This window comes from Semicossyphus pulcher, unplaced genomic scaffold, assembly GCF_022749685.1.
Source record: "Semicossyphus pulcher isolate SPU_LCO1_2020_fin unplaced genomic scaffold, fSemPul1.0.p SCAF_7, whole genome shotgun sequence".
NCBI lineage: Eukaryota > Metazoa > Chordata > Actinopteri > Labriformes > Labridae > Semicossyphus > Semicossyphus pulcher.
In genome coordinates, this window is record NW_027211748.1 from 18,350,278 (window position 1) to 18,374,885 (window position 24,608).

Here is a 24,608-nt window from a genome sequence, read left to right on the forward strand (position 1 = left end):
TGACCTGGAATATAAAAAAGTTGAGAAAGCATTTTAAACTCACTCAAGTTTAAGTCTTAAGATATGTTAGCAAGCTACAGCTAACAAAATCTGCCAGCAGCAGTAACTCTCGCGAATACATTCTTGACCAACAGCTGCTTTTGCTTGCTTCTGTGTGAAATTGACAAGACACTTTCTGAAAAGTTACTTTTTTGCTGAATTTCTTGTGGTTAATCTGCTAGTTTTCAGTGAAAACTGCATAGCCTACAGTCTGTGCTGAGCCAGAACAGTAAGCTAACAGGAGTAGCAACGGCAACTAGGACAAGACTTAGCCAACAGTCGTAACCTTTCATTTAACAGTCTTTCCACCAGGTCTTTACTTTTTATTTTAATTTACTTGAAGTCTGACTCCGCCTTCAGTTTATCAGTTAAAAAGTAAATTACTGCTCTGGTCATTAAGCCATTACAGTTTATGCAGTAACTCATTTTACCCTGGCCTCCAGTGTCCAAAGTTTCTGACAGCCTATTAGCCTCTTACATATTGAGTAACCTCGCACGGCAGCGGAACAGCGGTCATTGCAAGGGCTTAAAAAATACTGAAGTTTGAGAAACACTACTTTTTGAACAGATGATGAACACTATCAGCACATTTCTTTGTGCCTGTTTAGACCATATTGTATTGGCAGATGTACAGATTTTGTTTATGTGGATGATTCATGTATGTCGCCCTTGAGGTTTTCTATAAACAATATACACACGTCTCTCTCCTACATTATCAAAGCCCACTCACACATGGCAGCTGCTATGAATGCGGAGAATAGTTTAACAAACAACAGAACTTTCGAGATGTTATGCTCAATATGCTCAGACAAGTAAATAGTGACACCACTACTGGGTACGGTTACAGATGCAACAATGCTTTTTTTCTACAAATTAAGATTAGAAATGTTTGACTTTCATTTCTATCAATCCCCAAGTTTAAGGTAAACTGAAAACCCAATGCATGTACAGCTGACTCAACATGTTTTTGAACATTGCGTCAGTAAAAAAACAAGTTAATGCTTCGAGTTGATTCAAATATATTTTATTTTAAGTTGTACAGGATGTGTTTAAAGCTTGGAGTCAGCGTGGATAGCAACGAAGGGGTCCTCATCTCTGTTGCTGATCCTGAAGTGGGCGCGGCCGTCACCGCCGACACTGATCTGCTTCCCAGTGCACCTGCTTCCTTCCTTCTGGCCAGAGATGACGTCACAGTAGGTGCCACCGGGCATGCCAGTGTTCAGGGTCACATCCATATCCCTGAAGGGGAAGACAAGGTAAGTGTAAAATCAACTAAAAGAAAGTGTAATTTACTATTGTTCTGTTAAAACAAACTTGTTTGCAGTTTTTACAGTGTGTTCCAAAACCCAATCAACTGTTGAAATTGATGGCTGATTATTCATGCAAGTTATATTTCTATTTGTTATAGTCTGTTAGATGATGAAATGTATTATTTAAGCCATTTAATTGATTTAAGTGGAAGTAATCTGTATTTTTTGGTACCAGTAAGAGCACTCAGCAAATAGTCCTTACCAGTCATCATTGTTGAAGACGATGAAACCACGATTTCCACGTCCAAAGGCAACCTGGTTGCTCTGGTTGTCCCACCAGTTGGAGTGAGGCTGTCCGTTGACAACGTTACGGAAGATAACCATGTTCCTAAAGCGACGATATGACAGATTTAGACTGTGACGTGTAATGTACAAAGTGTTTAAATCCATATGACCGAGCAGAAGTGCGTTGTGTTCTCTGTGTAAGGTGAACAGCTCCTCGTCTCTTGCTTTCTGAGGACTCACTTGATCTGGCGCCATCTGTGCTCACACACCCATCCATCTCCACAAGTCTGGTCGGGGTTAATGGGAACAGGCTTGGTGGATCCATCGCCATGGCTGGGGGGGCCCATCCAGTCATTCTGATCCTACAACATAATGATAATAAAATTAATTTAACAAAAACATAGTTCCAAACACACCCTACACATTTCATTGAATCATTATTCCCACTTGATAGAGAATCTACCTTTCCATTGACAATGTGGCGATTCCAGCGGAAGCTAGACATCACTCTGGTCACTCCGTAAGGATGGGCCAGCATGTAGCCGACGGCCATCTTGTGGAGCCTGGAGTCCCAGAAGGTGACGATGGAGGCACCGCCTGCACCGTGGCCTCTCTGATTGTCGTGGTTGTCAACGAAGACGAGAGCGTTGCCGTCGGCCATGAAACCCCATCCCTCTCCCCAGGACCTGCACACAAGAATACAGTTTTACCAATGAGGAATACACTTCTAAAACACCCAAGTTTGTAAAGTATATAATTCAGAAACTCTAAAATGCGCCAGATCTACTCAGTGATAATTTGGGAATCATTTTGTGGCTAGAAACAACAGTTAGCAATTAAGAACCTATTTGTCCTATACAGCCACTTGTGCAGCAAAAAGGGATAGCGGATGTTTCATGGTTTAATAAATATTCTAATACACAGACAGACACATACTTGGTGTAAGACAGCTTCTCTCCGTTCCATTTTCTGAAGACGGTTCCCAGTTTGGCTCCATATTTGAACTCAGTTACCCTTCCCAGACTGGAATACTCTCCAGAAGTGATGGGCTCACCTCCCAGATCAATAACCTAGAGGGAAATCAAATTCACATCACAGCTCACATCATCCATACAATTCAAAAGAGTTTATGGTTTAGATCAGCGGCACCATGTCGGTGATTTGTGGATTGAAAAAACAAAGTGATTCAACAAAAGAGCTTTTTCGGCCATAACAAGAACCACATTCATGCCGTTAAACATTCGTGTTGTCAGTGAAGACAGAGCGCGCACATGTTTTTGACTACAAGCTGTTTTTGCTTCTTACAACCTTTGTTATTCTTTAATTTAACATCTTCTGCTGCATCCTTTTACAGTGTATAGTGTCAGTATTAACTCTATTTATCCCGTGCTTTAGAATCAGTAATGTCGTCTTTGACATCAACATCTGCTGTCGCTGTACATATGTTTGTGTTTGTCATGTTGATTTCTGTGCCTATGTTCCCATGGCTCTGTCGACGACGCTGTCAGTCAATATTAACATGTGGGCGATTCTTACTCAACCAATCACGTTTGCATGTAGATTTCAGCGTGGGGAAATGCCCAATCGTAAACTTGAATGCAAATTAGTTTAGCTGGCAGCACTGGCTGCATGCTTTCCTTTAAATCAGATCCAAATACCTTCATCTGGGTATTTTTTTTGTTCAGCAAGGTATATCAGTTAATCACACAATGAAGAGGCTAGTTGAAGCCACTCAATGAGATGACTTGTGCATCTACGTATTGCTTAAATTATAGTTAATGGTTGTCTTTTTCATATGTTTTGAGGTGATCAAATTCACTTTTTAAATGATTGAATAAAACGTACCTCCTGGAAGATGAAGGGCCTGGAGCCACCGGGGAACCACTTGGTGTTGAGGTTGTGCAGACTACCGTAGATAGCAGCCAGGTCACCAGGCCACATGTGCTTGCAGGCGTCCACTCTGAATCCAGCCACACCCATGTCAATCAGCTTGTTCATGAACTCCGAAACCTTGCTCCTGACGTAATCTTTCTCCAGCGCGAGGTCCAGCAGGCCAACCAAACGACAGTCACGAACCTGGAGGAGTAAATCAGCATTTACATCACATTATTCTTTTATTAATCTTGTTTTAAACTCTTCTTAATATGATAAAAAAGGTAACACTGTTCTATCAGTATTTCATTCATTACCTGATTAACATCTCCATAGTGCTCAATATTGCCACTCCCAGTCCTGCATTTGTAGTCGTTGAAGTCCCACTGGGTGAAGGGGACAGTGGGGAACTCCTTGTTGCCAGCGTTGAACCAGCTGCCACAGGAGGAGTGGGTTCCCTCTCCACCGCCAGCACCACACATGTGGTTGATGACAGCGTCCACATAGATGTTGACCTGCGGGGAAACAGGACCGAAGGTGTAAACATAACTAATCAACACCTCCCTCCTATCCCTCGACACGTTCGTGCCTTTTTTTAGCACATTAGGTTCATCCTTAGGTCACTTGGAGCAGCTGCTAAATGTCTACAAAATCAAAGCACGGTTGAGATTTCCTTAAGACACAGGCCTTTATTCATTAGATTGTTGCTCTGTGTTCAAAAATGTCTCTTTTTCTGAAAAGCCAGCTGCATGTTATTATAAAACAATTTGAACATAATGCATCAAGTCTTATGTAATCTGTCTGGTAACAATTTGTAGCCTTGTACAAAGCTGTAGATTTACGAGGTACTGTCAAACTTAGAGGAACGTTGTCTCATGTGATTTTACTACACGACTGTTGAGATGTAGTTTACCCCGACGTTGTTGCATCTGGTGATCATGTCTCTCAGCTCGTCCTCATTGCCAGATCTGGAGCACAGGTTGTAGCCGATTGGCTGGTATCTCTGCCACCAGGGCCTCCAGGGGTTATCGAGCACAATGTGGTCGTTAGGAGGGGAGATCTGAGAGACACAGAGGGAAGACATTAAGTATATTTTTTAACAGGAGTTGTTTGCAGACAGAAGATTGATGTTAAAAAAGTGATTTTACTGTTATAAGTTCTAAAAGTTGCACTCTAGAAATTGAACACACAAAGTCTGGATGAATCATCAAGAGGACATGGGGCAGTTATATTGTAGCACTGCTTACAGCGGAGTCTGGATCTGGGGGAGCTATCTGGTGTTTCTGGGGTGTGACCCACACTTAAACTCACAATTACTCTGTCTGTGGTGCTACAACTTCTTCCTCTTCTTTTTTAAATCCTCCAACATTACTTTAAGGAGCAATTCGCCCCTGGAAAAATCCACTGTCAGTCGAAGCTGGTGCAATAATATTTGAAATTGGCGCCATAGCTGTGGAGAAAATTTATGGTTTAGCCCATTCTACATTCCTACAACACCCAGCGTGCATTGCGCCCCTCCCTCTGAAAGGAACGCCCCAGCGAGAGACGCTGGAGTGAAAAGTTTTCCAGTCAAGGACATTGATCGCTGCAGGCAATGGCTCAGAGCGATATAGAATCTGAAATACGATGAGTATATACCGGTGGTCTAAAAAATCTTCGGGTCTGCAGTCTACATTTCAAACCTGACGATTTTGAATGAGACATGAAATTGGAGGCGGGCGTCCTAGATGGAGAAGCGGATAGCATCCTCCAAAGGCACAGAGCCAAATTGCATATTTATTTTTTTTTTTTTACCATAATGGCATTTGCTCCCCTTAATAGCATGATAGGACTGAGGTTGAAAATCGGCAAACTGGCCCTTAAGTGCAAAACTAAATCACTGAAGTACCTCTTAAACATATTTGTTTTGCTATTATATATTTTATCACCTTCCCATCAATACTAAATTCCTTCATTTTTCAAAGTAAAAGTCATTCGTTTAATATGGACTCCTTTTCATGCACAAAAACTGAAATTCAAAGCAACAAAGTAAAAAAAGCTGAAATCACGTCTGTTGTTATTTTACTTCTTTGACTGTACTATATTACTGTACTATAGTACTATTGTGGCACAATAAATAATGTCTACATTTTGCCCCTTGTAGCAGCCTGTTTTTAACATCTGTCTAATGATCTTGAGGTTAAAGCTGCAAATTAAAAATGCAGCCCTAGACAACTTGTTTTAATCGAGAAATACTTCTAAAGGGATTATCTCCCTTCTCTAGACCTAGAATCCATCCACCTGTTTGCAGCCATACATACCTGAACACCACCAAAGCCATTGGGACCCAAGAAGCGCTCACACTCTGCAGCAATGTCGGCCCAGCGCCACTCGAACAGGTGGACGATGGTGGTCCGGCCGTGCTTGGTTTGCGGGTTGTGCTGGGCGAGGGCGAGCCCGAACAGAGCCACCAGAATTAGCCACTTCATGCTTTCCCAGAATGAGAGAGAAAACCACAAACACCTGCTGCATCAGCCGCAGTATTTATACACATTTTGTCTCTGTTCTGGACCAATGAGAGACTATGCTTTTAGGTTGAACAGGTGCTTCTTTCTCACGACTTACCTTGTTTCAAAACGAGTAGAAGTAAAAATAGCTTTGAGGCGGTCCAGGTTGGAAGCAGAGTAATGGGAAGTGTTTGGACACGTCATCGATAATATTAGTTATTATTGTTATTATTATTATTTTATTATTAGTTTTTTTTGTTTTTGTAGAGAGTAGTTGACTAGAGAGTGGGGGATGACATGCACCAAATGATCGGCGGACCGGGAGTCGAAGTGCGATCAGTGCGATGAGCCCCGACAATTTAAGTTTAATTACATTGTTTGCTGTAGGAATCTTCTGGCAGCGAGCTACGTGGCTGATCCGCCCTGCTGCTATTTTTAGTCCTGTCGCTTGCGCGGACATGGACGAAGAACAGTTAATTTATCAAGTTCAAATGAGTAGTTACCTGTATGATACCTCCTCATTTCAATACAAAAATCTTAATAAAGAGGCAGCTGACTGGAGGGAGATTGCCAAGGAGCTGGGAGCGTCCAGTAAGAAAATGTTTCTTAATATTATTTTACTTTCCTTGGTCAACAGAGCTTGTTAGCTTTCTATACAAAGTGAAGCATCTCACATAACATTGCTAACACATTCACTGACATTCAGGAAAACTCAGTTACCTGAACAGTCCTGGCTTACCCTCTAATCTTGCTTCATACAGTAGTACACATAGCCGTGCATAGACATTTTTGTGGGCGGGGGCTCAAGCTAAAAAAAGGGCACTTGCCCTACCAACATGCACTAATTCCTACCCTGATGTTGTCACACCGCGGCCATCCGTAATCACACATTATGTTGATAACATTGGAACTGTTTATATTCTACTGAACCACATTATTCCACAAAGAAACCACAGATTTGACATGTTTTCATGAAAGTAACGCCGTCAGTCAGTGTTCAGTTGTTTAGACTGATTCGGCCAGAAATGAACTGCATATAAGTTGCCCTGCATGACGGAGTAAACGTTGTTTTAATGAAAATTAGACTAGCTTGATTGCTAGCGAGTACAGACTACAGAGGCTAATGATGAAGAAATGACTGCCAAGTCCTACTGACCTTCTTAATCGTTATGTTTTAATGGACATAAAAAGTGAGTGTTGTTTTGGTTGACTTCATGATTAAAACAGTGCCTACCTTAGTGATATCATTCACTGTAACCGAACTATTTTTTGTGGATACCACTTTACATTTCTGTCTTTATATATGATAGAATTCTTTTTTATATTTACATGCATCTCTTCTCTTTACCGAGAAATGTTACTGTTTCTGGTTACACAAAAAGGACTCTTTAGAAAAAGGATGATCTTTGTAGAGATCATTTCCGTAATGTTGTCAGACACCTGCACTAACAATCAGAGTCAGTGTCAAAAACAATAACTTTTATTGGACGTACTTTGATCGGGCGCAGTTGCCCTGGATTATGTTGCAGCCATTGCAGCCTTGTCGCAGGCCATCTACTGGACCGTTTATGTTCCTGTGAGTCATTTCAACACACAAATTTGTACAAATAGGGCCCAGGTTTAAAAATACAGAACTTCTCCTTTGAACACACTTTTGACAATTGTTGCACAAGGGCAAGGGCTCAAGCCTGATAGTATACCCCTCTGGTCTCCAGCGCACAGCTGATAGCATAGCTGATAGCACTATGGTTTGTTTACATGACCTAATGGAAGTGTAAATTCGACGGATGCAGTGTGGACAGCGAGCGTCTGAAGTTATGCGATGATGCTCACATGCTGTACGGTGTAGGGGCTTAAGGACTTGCCACTGGTCCTAATTCTGACATTGATAAATCTGTTGCATTTAAAGATTAAGCAGCAACACTAGCCCACAAAAAACATTATTTTATGCTTTTAAACATTACCATAATAAACACTGGTCATTTATGAGCTTCATCTTCACTGATGTTAATATAAAGACTAAAGAATTGTAATGTCAAAACTCTTACCACTCAGAGCATGACAGATCTGCCCTGCTCTAATATTTGTCTAGTTAGTTAAATAACCAGATGATGATGTAACAGCCAGTTTAATCTCACCCCGAGTTACAAAACTTTAATTTGGATGTGTGTTTCTCTGAACGATAGAAAGACTGATTTTATCAACATTTTATTACTATTTTGTAGATTATTTTTTCCTTCTTCATTTAAGAATTAATCACAGTGTCTAAAAAATAAATCCTGACAACAACCATCTGATTGATCAGGTCATACAAAGTTACTACAGCAATGACAGTTTTTACACTAATGATGAAGTGAAACTAAGAAAAACAAAAACACTGTAAAAGGTGCAGACAAGGTTACAAAACATGCTCAGTCCTTGTATAACTTCACCGTGTTGTTATCCGCCTTTCATAAAAGAAAACCAACACACAGATAAGCACTGTAGTGAGGGGGGCAGAAGGTCAGGCATGTTATGTAAAACAAGGTAACTAAAGCAGTCCTGATAAAACACAAGCTTTTCCCATGAGGGGCTTCAAATATGACCCCCTGTTTAGTTAGTGTAAAGGGTCAAGCTGCCACTGTGTCAGGTTAGGAGATAAATGTATGTATTGGGGTCAAAATGTTTTTTAAAATCTTACAGAAGTTATTCCCTCATAGGAAAACAACTCTAGAAGAGACTCAAACAATCGGCATTAATTAACTTGACATTATACAACAGTTAGTTCTGACCAAGTAATCTGATTGGACAAGAGACATTGCATGAGTGCTGATATAGAGTATAACATCACTAGGACTTGTATCATTCTGCCTCAGCCAGGTGTTACAGCAGACCGTGTATGTCTACACTGATCTAGCTGGTACCTCTGAATCACACAGCAGACTCTTATTTCACTGGTTGATGATAAATTAAAAGATAAATGTACATGATACATAGTAGCTTATCTGTGGTAACGTAAGCCTAGTTCAGATCAATGATTCGCAACGCAACAAAACAGTTTTAGAATGTTGCAGAGAAAATTGCAGCGGTGTGAACTGGTTAGTTGCAGAGCGTCTGAAGCTGTTGCCTGGAGTTGCAGAAAATTTAACTTGTCAAATCTCCAAATGCAGTTTTAGAACGGAATGATGTCGCTATTTCAATTCAGCCAATCGGGAAAAAGCACAAATTGGCATAGGCACCGTTTCTGGTGCTGCAGTAGCCAAAGTCGGCTCCAGATCCTCTCTTTTCAAACTCTCTGCCTTCGACGTTTATTAATCAATGATTCAGCTAACATTGCGAGCATGTCACTGTCATCCATTTCTTTTTACAACGATAACAGAAATCCAGCTAGATAATTCATGTAACCTTGGTCCATGCACTACTGAAAACTAATCGACCCTTCTCATGGCAACAGACAGATTCATTGTCTCTGGATGCTGTTGTATTGTGGAAACTGTAAATTTAATGTCACAATACTTGCAAGAAAATTTCCTGGCTTACACGTGTATAGCTGTTGTTTTTAATCCACATGTTTTGTATGAGGGTCCAACACTATTTTATTATCTTTATGACTTGCTTATTTTATGATTTACTTTTAAACATAATTTTGAACTGAAGACTGTTTTGTAAGTCTCCTGCAGAAAAAGAAGCACTAGTTATCAGTCTTCTTTTGATTACCTTGGGCTGTGGAACATAGTGTTGGGCTGGTAGATGAATTTTGGGCTGCTTCTGTCAACATTTGGCAGGATATTGAAAACCAAACAAGCTGTCATTTTATAGTCAAGATTTCATGGTGTGGACTCACTTGTTGTTTACCCATTTGATTGGCATGAGTTGTATTCAATCCTGTGAATAAAGGAGGACCTACCATATTTACTTTGACATCATTATCATTGACAATGAGACAAAACATTTCTTTTTACATTTCATAAATTAATGAATGCCTAAATAATGCCTTATTTGTAATATTTTTAGTGCATTTAATGGCATGTTCATTTATTTCCATATTTTTTTATTCATGCTGATTTTAGCTTTGGATTAGATTTGGATTTAGTTGTTTTGGTGTCACATTTCATGGCAGTATTTCATCACTTTATTGTGGTTTCACCACTACACCCATTTGTGTATTTGGTTGTCTAACTGCACTCTTTTTGGTTGCGATGGCATATTTATCTAACACTTTATCTTTGGTCATTTGATGCTTGTATGAAGCTTTGCATGCTTATGATCTGTTTTCCATTGCGTATGCAATGGTTTTTATGGTTTACACGGGTTTCAAGGTTTCGATTTGGGTTTTTATTGAATTAGGAAACTGGAAACTGTCAGTCTAATCGGGCAACACTGCTAGTTATTAGAGTGTCTCACAAAGCTGTAACCCTAAATTTAATGGGTCTGGATGTGTTTTATATCTGAGATAGGTGGTAAGACCTCTCCCAATGAACACATAGGTCTGTTAGTATGTTTTATGTTAGGGCTCTTTAAAAATTCAGAGGTCTAACTGATCCAAAAAGTAGTTTGTTACATTACAGTATGTACATACGTATCTGTGTTGTGTCTGCCAAGCTTTAGTATGTTTTAGTACAGACCAAATAACATCTGAAATGATCCTGAATCACTGATATTACACCCATCGATATTTTTCACTTTGCTATAACTCAGGTCACAGCAAATGTGTATTATTTAGTATGTATTCTTACTTTAAAGTTCAAGATAAATAGAAAATTACATTCTTATTCATTTTGCATTAAGTTTACTATTTTTTTTATAAATTCAGCAGTAGGTGTGTTTAACTAAAAAAAAGGAATGACTGCAATGCCAACAGAACAAAAGGGTCAAAATAAAGTCATTTCATTTTGAGTGTCCTGGAAGAGTGCATCACCCCATGACACTGTTACCTTGTACCTGCCTCTCTAGTGTCTGTTAATATATAACTCTGTGCAGCATAGCACTATGGTGATGATGGCATGTGCTTTCATAACACAATAGCGCCCCCAATGGTTCTTAAAAGAAACTGCATTGTTTAAAATATAGAGACTGCTCATACTGTACATCATTTTGTGTCAACCTGATGTCCAACATTTTAACCTTATGTTGGTATCAAGAAAATGTGTGTATACTTTTTTTTTTAATCCTTTATTTCCCAGTAACAAAACGGCATATTTAGAGTGCTCAGTGCCTGCATCTTACATCACTACAGATGTATGTTGCATTAAAGTAGGTACACCACTTAAAAACTAGGGCAGTGAAAGCAAGTGACTGCAGGTTTATCTAAATAAAGCTCTGTGTGCTTTATCATCCCACCTGCTCACTATCTGACCCAGCTCCCGCCCCCCCCACGGAGAGTGTGTCAAACGGACATCAGACCTGCCTTACTGGGTTTCGTTCCGGGTCACTCCCCCCAGCGAGTGTGTGGGTCACAGGCGTGTAGAAGTGAAGAGGCCCTGACACGTCTGTGCTGGAAACGCTGGCTGATAAATCATGCCTGTGCAGACCGGGGGTGCTGACACGTAAGGACTAAAGGGATAAAGACCTGATTTTACAGCGCAGCGTTGGTTCTTTTATGATGCTGTGCCCTCCCTTGTAGCTGCACTTTTTTTCATGTAGAAATTATCTGGGGAAAGCAAGCACACATTATGCTTGTCAATGTGGTCTATTTGCAGTAAAAAAAAAAGGGACTTCAACATGCATGTTGTTGCAGTATTGTCTGTTGGTCAAATTTAATCAAAATACCAACAGTATTTAAAATAAACGGCATTTTTTGGCCCCTTGGGGACAGTGGAAACCAGTTCTGAACACAACATTGACATTTTAAAGGAGCAATTTGTCCCTGGAAAAACTGTCAGTCAAAGCTGGTGTTCTCTGCAATCTAGCTATAACATTATAATATAATATATAGCCTATAGTAATAAGCAATAATATTTGAAATTGCTGCCATAGCTATGGAGAAAGTTGTACAAACAGCTCGTGGTTTCACCCATTCTACATTCCTACAACACCCAGCATGCATTGCGCCCCTCCCTCTGAAAGGAACGAAATACTACTGTTTTCACTGCGGGCAGTACAGAATCCAAAATACAAAGAGAATATACCGCTAGATCATCTCTGTCTCTGAAAAAATCTTCAGGCCTACATATCAAACGTGATGATTTTGAATGAGATGATGAAGCCAGATGAAGCGTTTCAGCGAACTGGCCCTTTAAGTTGATATGGGAAATTCAACTGTACCAGCTCTTTAGCTCTTAAGCTGCTCAATGCTCCACTATATTGACCAGCTTATCACCGACTGTGTCTCTTGGTGCTGAGCAGGTAGCGTTCAGGTAGCGTCCTGTGGGTTTCAAATAGAATCTTTGCTGAAAAAAGGGAACAAGGGCTTCAACGAACGATAATATTTTGATCATTTTTACAATTAATCAATTAATCATCTAGTCCACAAAATGTAAAACGTTGTGGAAAATTACTCACCACAATTTCCCTGAGCTCAAAGTGAAGTCTTTAAATTGCTTTTTCTGTCAAACCAACCAGTTAAGACCAAGGACAAAGCAGCAAATCCTCAAATCTAAGAAGCTGGAACCAAAATCTTTTTGTCATTTAGTTTAAAAAACACCAACTATTATCAAAATATTTGCAGATTTTTTTTTTTCAAAACGATTAATCAAAAGGAGCCAGACAAGGTGGTTGGGGCATCTGATCAGGATGCCTCCTTGGCGCCTCCCTGTGGAGATTTCCGACACGTCAAACTGGGAGGAGACCCTGGTGTAGAGCCAGGGATGATATATCCCACCTGGCCTGGGAACGCCTCGGGAGGAGCTGGAAAATGTTGCTAGAGAGAGGGACGTCTGGGCTTACTTGCTTAGCCTGCTGCCACCGTGACCCGACCCCGGATAAGCGGAAGAAAATGGATGGATGGATGCACGATGAATCGATTGATCCTTGTAGCTCCAAAGGGAGCAAAGCTGCCAGACAGCTTAACATTGATCTGAAAGTAACAACAAAACTCCTGGATAGCTGCCGATTTTGGTGATATTACTCTGTAGGTTCATGACTAACAGCAAAGGCTTTCGTCACATTGTTTTGTCATTTGATACATTGTTATCATGATAACCACTTTAAGGTTTCCTTTGAGTCACAGCCATGAGGTTTCCATCCTGATGACGCAGCCCGCTCTGTGGGAGGAGATGTCAGATGGAGAGTTAGGGCCCTGACTCGCTCACATTTTCCCATGGGCCCCCAAAATTCCAGTCAGACCAAAGTCCTTTCCTGTACGGACAACACAGGACATACCTCCAGAGGCGATGAAGGGTTCGGGGGACAAAGCTTTCTTTCACAGCTCCAGCTCTGAGACCAGGTGAAAGCAGAGACTCTGGTCATTTGATTCCCCGCCTCTGCTTCTGTCATGGGAAAGTGGAAGAGTCATAGCGGAGAAGGAGGAGGGGGGAGAGAACGTGAGGAAGAATGAGAGGAAGATAAAAAGAAAAGGGGAGGAATGGGGTCAGCGGGTTAAGAGGGCGAAGGAAGAAGAGCAGAGGAAGACAAATGAGGAATATAAAAGGAGAGATAGTGCAGGAGGTGGTAAAGGGGGCGCTGCTGTAGTTCAGGGCAAATGAGGGAAAACGCAGAGGGAGTGAGTGGAAAAAGAGAAGGGGGAGTAGAAACCATAAAGGATGAAAAAAGGGAGTTGGGGGAAGGAGAAGAAGCTGTGTGTACCTCGTCTTCTCACACGTCAGGACGCTCCTTCAGCCAGGCAGCTCAGGTTTAGGAGCTGTTAGTGAACAGATAGCACACGGCAACACAGCGTGTAGAGTTCAAATCTTGTCTTACTTGAGTAAATAATACTGAAGAAACAAAGCAAGCAGGGTTGCTTTTAACCACAGACTTTACATAAGATGTGGATGCAGCCTCTGGTTACAGAAGTAAGGCCATCGCATTACAACCTTAAACTTGCATTCTCTCTAGCGGGCAGTCTCCTTTACAACCAGATGGGATGTCTCTACTTCTCAGTTGATTTATTACCTCAGTAAACATTTCCTTATGACTTTATGGTCTTCTTCAAAACAGTACGATGTTAATTAAGTAAATGAATGTCCCATTTACAGCAAAAAAGACAATAAGGCAGGGTACGCCTTAGGGTGTGGTTACCATAGACGATGGAAATGGTAAACAGAGTGTACTTACAGCGCTTTTCTAGACTTCCAACCACTCAAAGCACTTTTACACGTCACATTTACCCTTTCACGTGCCAATCTCCAATCAGTTTCTAGGCATTTCGGCATTATAGGCATTCATAGCCGGAAGTGACCATATTTGGACGAGAGCATAACACTGGAGAGGAGTAAGGGGTTGGCAAACGCCAAGTTATCTAAGCTTAACAGTCTGTGCCTGCGGCTAATTTATTAGCAGGCTAGTTAGCTAGTTAAAGTTATAATCTCGAAGCTCTCAGTTTCCTTCTATTTGGCGGCACGTTATGGCTATAAAAGCAAACTACAGGAGCACACTACCCAGATAAACAGACGTCTACAGTTGGCTCCCTTTGTTACAGTTGTAACTCTTGATTTTCCTCACTGACGGTCGCTTTCCTTTTCAGACTGTTTGCCTTCATCTGAGCATCCAATTTGTTTTTTTTTCTTTGGATTTTCACTTATTTTTGAAGTTGTATCTGTAGTCGTCGATCTTTTCTTTGTTTGTTCGTTCAGCCAAAGTAGATTACTGTTTACTCGCAACACTTGCAGAGACTGGAAAATTAGCCGCTTTACACACGTGTGTTTGTTGCGTTAGCTCTGCCTACCCTCTCTGGCAGACCAACCACTGCTGGGTGATGGAAAATGTGTCTTCAATTCTTATTTCAGCGTACATTTGGGAATTTTAATATCGGCCCTAATGGGGATTAAATTGCTTTTGGAGCAAGCTTCAAGTGACCACTCGGGGAACTGCCATTTTTTTTAGCACTTCTGTGTGGGCCCCCAAAGGTCACTGCTTGGTGGCTACCTGTGCCACTACCAGGGCCAGGAGACATTACAATGAGTATCCATCATGTCCTCCAAATATGGTGTATGGTGACTGCCAAAACTTTGAACTTTAGGTGTCAAAAAAAAAGTGGTTCCCAAACCAGTGGGTGACATCATGGTGGCTACATCCTCTTCTATTATACAGTCGTACAAATATAACACTAAACTCAACAGTCACAGCTGCATCCCTCTCAGGGTTTGGACTCATAAAAATCCACACTACATTGGATGAAGAGGTGTCAAATGAAATCTGTAACCGCATTTACGGTGCGTTAATAGTCTGATGTAAAGCATTTGCAGCTTCACTGGGCACTGCAAAAATGTACTGCCCCTAACTTTGATGGCTTTTTAATGATCCCAGTAACGGCATCAAGTTCACTAACAAGTGCTTCTCCTTCTAACAAGCAGGACGTCACCACATTTTTGATTTTACGGTTTGAAATGATCAACAAGTGGATCGCATTTTGGGAACTTTTCAGGTTTCCTCAACCAAACTGAGCATTCCAGTGAGTAAAAAAGTCCTATAAAGAGAAATCCACGGCTTCTTCCAAAGGAAAGTTTCAGCCCAGTGTCGGGTTTTTTTTTTTGCCATGATGATATGTTGTGCAGATGTTGGGAAAAGCTTTCCATCACACTGCAAAGAATAACAGCAGCAGCGGAAGTCCCCCGGGAGAGGTTCTCGCTCTGAAACTTGCTAATTTGTGCACACACACAGACACACACACGCACGCGTGCACTTGCAGACATGAACTCGAACACCTTTACACTCTCTCATTCTCAAACACACATCCTCCTTCATCCAGTCTGAGGAGACCCTGTGGAGACACATGCTCCTCATATTGAGACATGTAGACACTAATCCCGACCATGTACATTACACGGTTTCCCAAACCAGACAGAGTGTTACATCTTTAAGCAGGACAACAGTAGTCTAGGTAAATCCCTGATTTTGGATTATCTTATTTTTCTACTTAAAAAAAAAAAACATATTTAAAATGTTAGCATATAAAAACAGTCACCCATCACAAGTTCTTTTTTGTTTGAAGAAAGTTTTAAAAATTGAAGATGTGAGTGAGAGCTGCACATCGGAGAGCCTGGAAGGAAAATATGCCTGGAATTTTTATAAAGTAAATGACTAACACCTGCAATAACTGGTTCCTTTTTTTAACAGTTTGGGAAAGGCAGAAACAACCTGTGAAAATAAATAAATAAATATGAAAATTACAGTATAATCACCTTAAAAATGGAACGCATGTTGACATCAGCCTACATTCATTCTCCTTTACAGCCAGTCTTGCTCTTCAAGAGCTCCTGGGGGAAATATGTGAAATACTTTTTAGATACAAATCAGGAAAGTGGCATGTGGTGAAAACACACTGAGCTAAAAGACAGTAAAACACCGTTGGTTCACATACAAGTAAATATATTGATTACAACCAATGCAGAGGTGCTGCTGTGAGGAAGCTGATCATTTCTTTGAGGTTGTTGGACTAGTGAGATAAATACTGTAGCAGAGACTATACTGACTTTTAACATCCACAGCATGAGCTAGGTTCCAAAAACATCTTTCCTATAACACAACCATTATAGTGATGGTAATCTCTACTGACAGATTCTGCATAGTAGGGAGGGACGTGGATTTCCGGGAAGGCAAGTGTTCTGTTTGTAGTCCAAGTAATATTGACCAATCACGTATCAGCAGGTTGCGGCGTATGGAGGAGAAACAGTCCGTGAGGCGAGCAAAAGCAGGCAGAACGTAATCCGCCATAATGACGCCCCGGCTCCAATCACAATATCTGACAATGATTTAGCTTCTTATTAATCTCTGTAAACAAACACCTGCAGCAAGTTCAGCCAACAATCTTTTCTAGATCTAAAATTCAACTTGAGATAAATTCCCTTGATGTCATGAAAGCCGTTCAGTGTTCAGATTTCCCATCTTCCACGAATGCATCAGATCGATCCGACCTCCGTTCAACAAGCGAGCATTTTAAAAGTAGTTTTCTTCTCCTCTCGAGGACAGACCTGACAAAGCTTGAGTTTTTACTTCTTACAAATCTGCATCATGATGTTGACATTTCGGCAAAGTTAAGCCCCGTTAATAACAAGTAAATCACAAGAAAACGTTTTCTCTTTCTGTAACGATGCAGCACGCGGAAAAGGAAGTCTCAACGGGAAGTCGTTTATCGCTTACCGCCCAGCACATTCACCGCTGTCCCCAGAGGCTGTATCGTCTCAGACTATAGCCGATGGGATCTGAGATTGTAGTGATGGTGAACACCGCACCAAAGGCCGAAGTCCACATATCCCTGAAGACATCATCAGGGTTAGAAAGCTCTTCCTGACAGCTGTTTCCTCAGGCTAAGTAGTCCTCCCCATGACAAGTTAACTGGTTTTCATTTGTAAAACAATAACTTCCATCCATCCATTATCCATACCCCTTATCCAGTTCAGGGTTGCGGTGGGCTGGAGCATATCCCAGCTGTCATTGAGAGGCGGGAAACACCCTAGACTGATCGCCAGTCAATGACACATAGAGACAGACAACCTTTCACGCTCACATTCACACCTACTCACACAATTATGAGTCACCAATGAACCTAACGAGTATGTCTTTGGACTTTGGGAGGAAGCTGGAGGACCCGGAGGGAACCCACGCATGCACGGGGAGAACATGCAAACTCCACACAGAAAGGACCACTTCATGGAGCCCTGTGATTGACTCCAGGATTTACCCCGCCTCTCGACCAATGACAGCTGGGATAGGCTCCAGCCCCCCTGCGACCCTGAACAGGATAAGTGGTTTAGATAATGGATGGAGGGATGGACAGATGAAAATCCAAAAATGAATTACCATACTCATTATTATTATCAAAAGGATACAACAAAGTCAAATCAAATATCACTGAAAATGTGTGTTTCAATCCAACTCATGCCGTGCCTTTAATACCTTCACGTTACTGTCAAACATGGCCAAACCTATGATTTAAAAGATGAGTAAATGAAACAGCTAGAAGGCTCAATGTATCCTTAAGACAAGCTATAGGCTACATGCCTTCAAGTGAGTTTTAATAGAGCTTAATAGAAGAAAAGCGGACGTGCTGCTGGTGACTGGAAAGTTCGCCATAAAATTACAGATGGAGTCAATTTTATGATCCTCTTTCACAGTAGTCAGCGGGAAATGAGAGCTTCACTTTCACGGTCAAAAGCTGAGCAACAGTTTAACTGTGAGGAGAAAAATTCCCGAGCTCCCCTCGTACTGACGGCTGCTGACATGTTTGCACTTTCTCCTCCTCAGACATTTGTTACCTTTTATACTACAATAACAGAGAAATGAAGGGTGCAGAGTATCAGCTGTGCGGCCTCTGGGAAACACTTGAGTCCACCTTTTCTTCGTTCTCTGTGATTTTAACTTTATTTCTAAGAAGTGCAATCGCTGGGAAAGAAGTTACACAGTTAAATTATTGATTGAATAAAGTATTTATGTAACACGAAAAGAGGAGTGCACAGACTGATTCCAACTTGAAGAAAAAATATCTTTTGCTAAAAATCTAACTGAATTGTAAGAGAGCAGCAGGAATCCCTTTGACTCTCTCCCACACCTGACTGGCTGTCAGCTCTTTCCATGATATCACCGCTGGCTTTCAGATACAGAGCGTTTCCTTTGTTTTGCAGCACTCTGCTCTTCCAGAGTGAGAAGAGAGGAAGATGAGAGGCGGTGTGGTGAGGGGGTAGAACAGACAGGCATCTTTCAAATATCAGCCTGGCTTTTTATCAAACATGTGATGGAGTCCTGCCTCAACTCACGGGCCAAAGCACGTCCTCCAACATCACTTAAAGCTTCTGAAAATTTGGCTTGATACAGTAAAAATATATACATGATATTATAGTTGAGAGTGTCATTAAGCATCCACAAAAATATGAGTGAATATTTAATGTTCATTACTGTTAGAACCTACTTCAAAAACAGCTCATTTTGCTGTTTGGACCACTTTTCAAGACTGAGTGGGCGTGGCATATCACATTTGGATCGACATCTGCCTGGCTCCGCCCACAACAAAGTAGAGTAGACCTAACAGTAAACAATATGTTTAAGTCGTCTGGTCCACCAACAGGAAATAGTCTTGTCAGTTGTTCACTGACTGTTGAGTTACAAAATGCTTTGCTATCCAAGTTAGCTACCGTAAAAATCGTATAGTCGCACCGGAATACGCAGTCTGTTTTTGGGGGGTATCCCAGAGGGGAAATGGTTTTCTACAGCTATTTATTAATAAAAACGTGTCATTTCAACTCTATTTCAATGTATTTTTGCACATTCAAAACACACACAAATTATAGCCTACCATCTGTTTTCGCCATGTTGAGTTTGCAAAACTGCTAGCTAACGGTGCGGTAGCTAGCAGCCTACATTAATGTTGTGTGAGGGTAGCGGCTGCACTGGTGGTCATGATGTTCCGTAACGAAGCTTTAGCTAGATTATAGCGCCATCGTCTGGTTAAAATACCGTAACAAAATAAAATGCCTCTCTCTGCATTTTATACTGGTATATTGGTCGCACCAGTATACTGTAGGACGCAGCCCACTCTTTAGATGAAAAAAATGTATTAAAAGTGCGTCTTATACACAGATTTTTATGGTAGTTGTTAGCATACACATGCAACGTTGGCTAACATGTCTTGATTTGTTCTCAAAGCTATGAATGCAAAGCTAAATGCTCTGTAGCACAAGCTAGTGCTAGATTATGAATGAGCTAAGCTCCCTCCGCCAATGCTAACACTTGCCAACAAAAATAGATCTATCAACCGCATGAACCAAACTCCAGCAGCCGAAAAATACACAGCCGTGGTCGACACTCAACACCCACGTCCCCGAAGGACGTAGCTAACGCTGAGTGTAAACAGCCGAATAGCTGCCTTGTGACTTTTTCCTGATTGGTTTACAAAATGAACCCAAACCCATACCCACACATATCCACGCCCAGTTAGAACCACTGTCAGGTGATTTGGTCTATAAGACGCATTTTCAATTTGTTTGTTTTATCTAAGATGTGGGCTGCGTCCTTTATTCCGATGAAACCAATATAGCAGTATACAAAGAGAGGTATTTTATTGTGTTACGGTATTTTACCCAGATAATGGTGCTATAATCTAGCTAACGCTTTATCACAGACATGCGCCATCATGATCACCAGTGCAGTCGTCATCCATAAGTCAACGTTACCGTAGGCTGAGCTCAGCTACCGCACCAGGAGCTAGCAGGATTGCAAACTCATGTACATAAGCCCTAAATTACATAGCTAATGTGGATATGGCGTTCCATGGACTTTAACCCTGTGTTGTTAATTTCTAGTTCATTCAAAATAGTTAATTTCAACAAACACTAAAGTTCACTGAACGTAAAGTGAGCGTGAGGGACCACTGCTGTTAAAGCACCAAATATTTTAATGAATGGAAATATGAGGGATTTGACTGGAGAGCAAACAGCACCCCGAAACGCTCACCAGATGAAGAACATCCTCCCTGCACTGCGCCAATGTGCGAGACAGATGTCTGTCTGTGGCACAGGAGGTAACATTACAGCTCTGAAATCATCTCTTAAAAACACTCCTCTCCCTCCAGAAAAAATAGCAGCGAGTCTTTAAAGGAGAAGACGCAGCGCTGTAGGTCTCAGGCTTATACTTAAAGAAGAATAATCACAGGTTGTATATTTGGTAAGGAGAGGGGATGAGGTTGGCTGTAAAAGCTTGACCTGATCTCACACTAATGAGCTTTTTGTATAAACACGCCGAGCAGCAGACGTTTGTTCTCTGCAGACTTTATTTGTTTTCAGTCGTAAACTGTGTAGTCCGAGATCTGTCCAAGTTCCTGTCTTCAACTGGCTGCTTCTCTGTGCATGCTGCCATAACAGTAGCCTGTACTACCTCTGCGTAAGACACTGGCATGGACACACACACACACATACACACAGACATATGTGGGTGACAAGAAAGTTAACCTTGTTTTATATTGAAGTAGTATCTCCTGGGGTAGAACATACAGTATGTAAGGTAAGAAAAACATCCAAAAATAATTAAAATTCTTGAGTTGTAGATTTTATGGTTTCAAAAAAGGTGGATTTAACAAACTTTATTGACAAAAAGTTGCCTCACAGTTGGGTATTTTACCTCCTTTAGGCTATATTTTAATGTAAAAAACATTGAATGAATATTACAGCTCGACTACACACAGAACACCACAGGAAGTTTTCAAACTACTTGTATCTCCTTGTTGAAGGCCTACGCGAGGACATCTACCATCAATCTTTTATACATTGCACCTCCTTCAGTCCTGTGTGTTCCAAACACATGGTGTATTAATTAAGAAACAATGCCCTCTTTCTCAGGGAGACGGAGACAGAGAGAGAGAGAGGGGGAGAGACTAGGGAGGTGGAGGAATGGAGCACATCCCCTTTCCATATTGTAATACGCTTAACCTACTTTTTCATGACAAAAATTCAAACAGCATCAGGGTGCCAGATTTAATGTAACACTATCAGGAGGAGAGAGAGAAATGGTCGTACATGGAGTGAAGGAGAAAAGTGTGAAACTGAAATTCAAGAGTATTCAAATATCTTGCAATATAACGCTAACCGATCAGTTTGAAGAGTACACATATCCGCTATTGGATGTAGAGGACAGCAGAGAAACATTTCATGGAAGTCTGTGGTAAAGAGGAGGAGTAACGCTTTCAATGATTACAGTCAGATATTCTGTTTTGGTGCTCAACTAAAAAGCTGAATGTGCACTCTCACTGTAAACTCTTCATCATTCCTAGTAAGCTGGCCTCTGGAATAGATGCATGATTTATAACTTCTTCTTCAAATAACATCTTTGTGGCCTCGTAACCAAAACTTTAAGGACCAGTAGTGGTTCTGCAGAACTCACTAAGCTAGTTGAAAAAGTCTTTTTGAGAGAGTTCTCACTGATGTCATGTTTTAAGATGCTCTACTTGAAATAATAAATTTTGTCTGATATGTTTTCTTTCTGCTAAATACGTTTAATTACCTTGTAAAAATTTTCCCAAGGCATCTTCTACTTCTCCCTCATTAAAAATTCCCCAATCTGCATAGTCTCCGCCCGCTATGCACATTTCCACCTTCCACCTTCTGTTGTGAAAACAAAACACGTCTCTGCCATCGTTTAGCGGCAACTTGTTGAAACTTAGCTAGCATGAACTGTTGTAATTAGTAGTAGTAATGTTAACGTTACTAGTCAGGAGTGAGTTTGCAGAAATTACGATGACGGTTATAGCTGAAGTGGTTGCCATAGGTTACACATAATGAGATGCACAGCATCACGTCATCCATTGACGGGATTGGCTCCTTAGGTTTGTGACGTCTCAAACCTGCCAATCTGAAAACATGTTGTTCAGCCTGTCCTTGATACACTGCAGTTTAAAAGCAGATAGGCCCAGCCATGGAGATGACTGCTTATGTTGTCCCTGATATAATAATAATAATAATAATACAATAGGGTATGTCTTCACCAATCACGCACCAAGCCCATCACTCATAGTCTAACCCAAATTGGTAATCTCTAATTGTTTAGTGACGAAAGTGCAGAAACTGTGGACAGTGGACCTGTAATGTAGAACTGAGTCACATCAGTAACAACACAGGAAGGCCCTTACTGTATAAGGGGACTTCTAGGAATCAGCTGGCCCAGAGCTTACTGGGAGATGCTGGGTACATGCAGAAGCATAATCAGCACTCAATAATTAAGACTGCTGATCAGGGTTTCAACTCTCTACTCATTTTGCCTTCATTTCAAAATTAGAGTGCTATGTTATTTATCATAGCTTCATCCTGATTAGATAAATAATTCCTCAAGGATCTGAATTAGCTGGATGGAGGCCACAGGATAATTGTATCCTGATAACCGCATGCAAGTCAGGATTAGTTAAAATGTGTTTGAACAACAGGATCAATAAAAAGTTAAATCATCCTCTGATTTGTAGATAAAACTAAAACAAATTGCTTCACTTTTTTCTGCTTTCCTTTGGGGTCAATCATCTCACGACCCCTCAGATTGTTCTTCTGGCTCCTTGTGGGGGCCTTGCCACCCAGGTTGGGAACCACTGCTTTAAAACAATCACTGCATGTTTTCTCAATCCCACTGTTTGACTAAACACTAATATTGTCTTCCATTATCTCCATATCAGATAACTGCGACAAAGGAAAGGACAAAGGAACCTCTCACTGTTTTCCTTGTTAGTATTTCCTTCACGCTTCCATGGCTGTATCTTTCTTCTTTGTCTCCCCTTCTTTTCTACATATTTCTATATTTCACATACCACTGTGAAGTTGGCCAGAGTGCCAGTTTGGTATGAGAATGGATGTAGACACAGAGGCCCTGCAGAATATCCAGGAAGTTAATTTTGGAGGACTTCCACGAGGCATTCTGGAAAGATCCACTTCCAGCCTAATCAAATTAGAGCCTCCAGAGTTGTGAGAGTTTGCAGCTGAATGAGATTCACCCCGTGCAACCTGTCCCCGGGTGTCTATTTTCTGTCTATTATCTGCTCATCCTGAGAACACACTGCAGTCACAGAGGCCCACCGCACACCATAAACACCACGCTGCAGGCCTGGGAATGCAAATCAAAGTTTCCAACACTAGGGGTCTCTCTAAGGGTTTGCTGAAGGGGAGCCAAATTGCTCAGCAAACAAACCGACAATTAGAAAAACCCCTCGGTTCCAAATTAAGCTCACCTCGTCAAGCTGGAGGAGGAGAAGTAAGTCATTTGTGCCCAGTGAGTCCATCAGTGCAGCCAGGAAGTGGGCAGAAAGTTTATTGACTCTTAAAGCTCTCACAGTCTGTCTCTCTTTCTCTCGCTCAATTTCAGTTTCAATTTCTCTTTGTTTTGCTGGCATGAAATTGCAAAGAAGCTGCCAAAGTAAAGAAAAAAGGTTGAACTTTCTCTATCCATGAATATTTTTGCAAATACTTTTAAGTCAAGAAATCTTTTGAGTGATTTTTTCTTTTTCACAGTCCTTCAGTGATGGAAGGTTAAACTGTACACTAGTCCTATAACTACAACTACTTCTATACTTTTGCTTTAGAGATTAATTTATTTGAAAATGACAATAAGCACTCAGCATTTAAATCATTGCTGAGGCTGATGGGAATGTCATTCATATTCCAGGTGTATTAGACACATTGGAAAATTCAACCAGATGTTGGTGCCATAGACGGAGAGTCAGGGGATCACGGGAGGTTTTACATTTCATGTTTTAGGGGGACATGAAGGTTTGTACCAAATGTTATAGCAATCATCCGATATACAATATATCATAATGTTTCAGGTTCAAGTAACTTTATTGTTAATTTTGCCTTATGCACAGGACACAGAGGATTGAAATACCGTTTCCCCATTCCTCAGTGTAACAGAGAAACAACAAACAACAGTGCCCGTTACAATAAAAGGACATTAGGGATGCAGCCATGAATTGAGTATAACAGGGACCAATATATATTTAATCAGATATGTTTCTGTGAATAAATAAAAGATTCACTTTAATCCGTCTCTGACTAACGGCATGAAATATTCAAAATCTCAATAACGTTATGTTACACTCTAGCGTCTGTCCGATCGAATTTCAGCTCATTAGTGATAGAGT

The 24,608-nt window shown here is 41.0% G+C and overlaps 1 protein-coding gene across 3 annotated transcripts in view; it reads right to left on the reverse strand.

The window, feature by feature from the left end:
• Positions 1 to 1,081: 1,081 nt before the first annotated feature.
• LOC138611336 (alpha-amylase) overlaps positions 1,082 to 24,608 on the reverse strand; it is a 28,956-nt gene continuing 5,429 nt past the window's right edge. The window contains exons 2-11 of one of the 3 annotated variants that reach the window (XM_069684384.1): positions 16,189 to 16,263; positions 5,747 to 5,915; positions 4,360 to 4,506; positions 3,764 to 3,961; positions 3,420 to 3,650; positions 2,511 to 2,644; positions 2,038 to 2,260; positions 1,815 to 1,936; positions 1,552 to 1,677; positions 1,082 to 1,278 (exon numbers count right to left, since the gene is read on the reverse strand). In XM_069684384.1, coding sequence (XP_069540485.1) covers positions 1,089 to 1,278; positions 1,552 to 1,677; positions 1,815 to 1,936; positions 2,038 to 2,260; positions 2,511 to 2,644; positions 3,420 to 3,650; positions 3,764 to 3,961; positions 4,360 to 4,506; positions 5,747 to 5,915; positions 16,189 to 16,214 — 1,566 coding nt within the window. In that variant the 5' untranslated portion in view covers positions 16,215 to 16,263 and the 3' untranslated portion in view covers positions 1,082 to 1,088. Of the gene's footprint in view, positions 1,279 to 1,551; positions 1,678 to 1,814; positions 1,937 to 2,037; positions 2,261 to 2,510; positions 2,645 to 3,419; positions 3,651 to 3,763; positions 3,962 to 4,359; positions 4,507 to 5,746; positions 5,937 to 16,188; positions 16,264 to 24,608 lie in introns of those variants that run through there. The other 2 variants (XM_069684386.1, XM_069684387.1) reach the window with 2 other exon arrangements.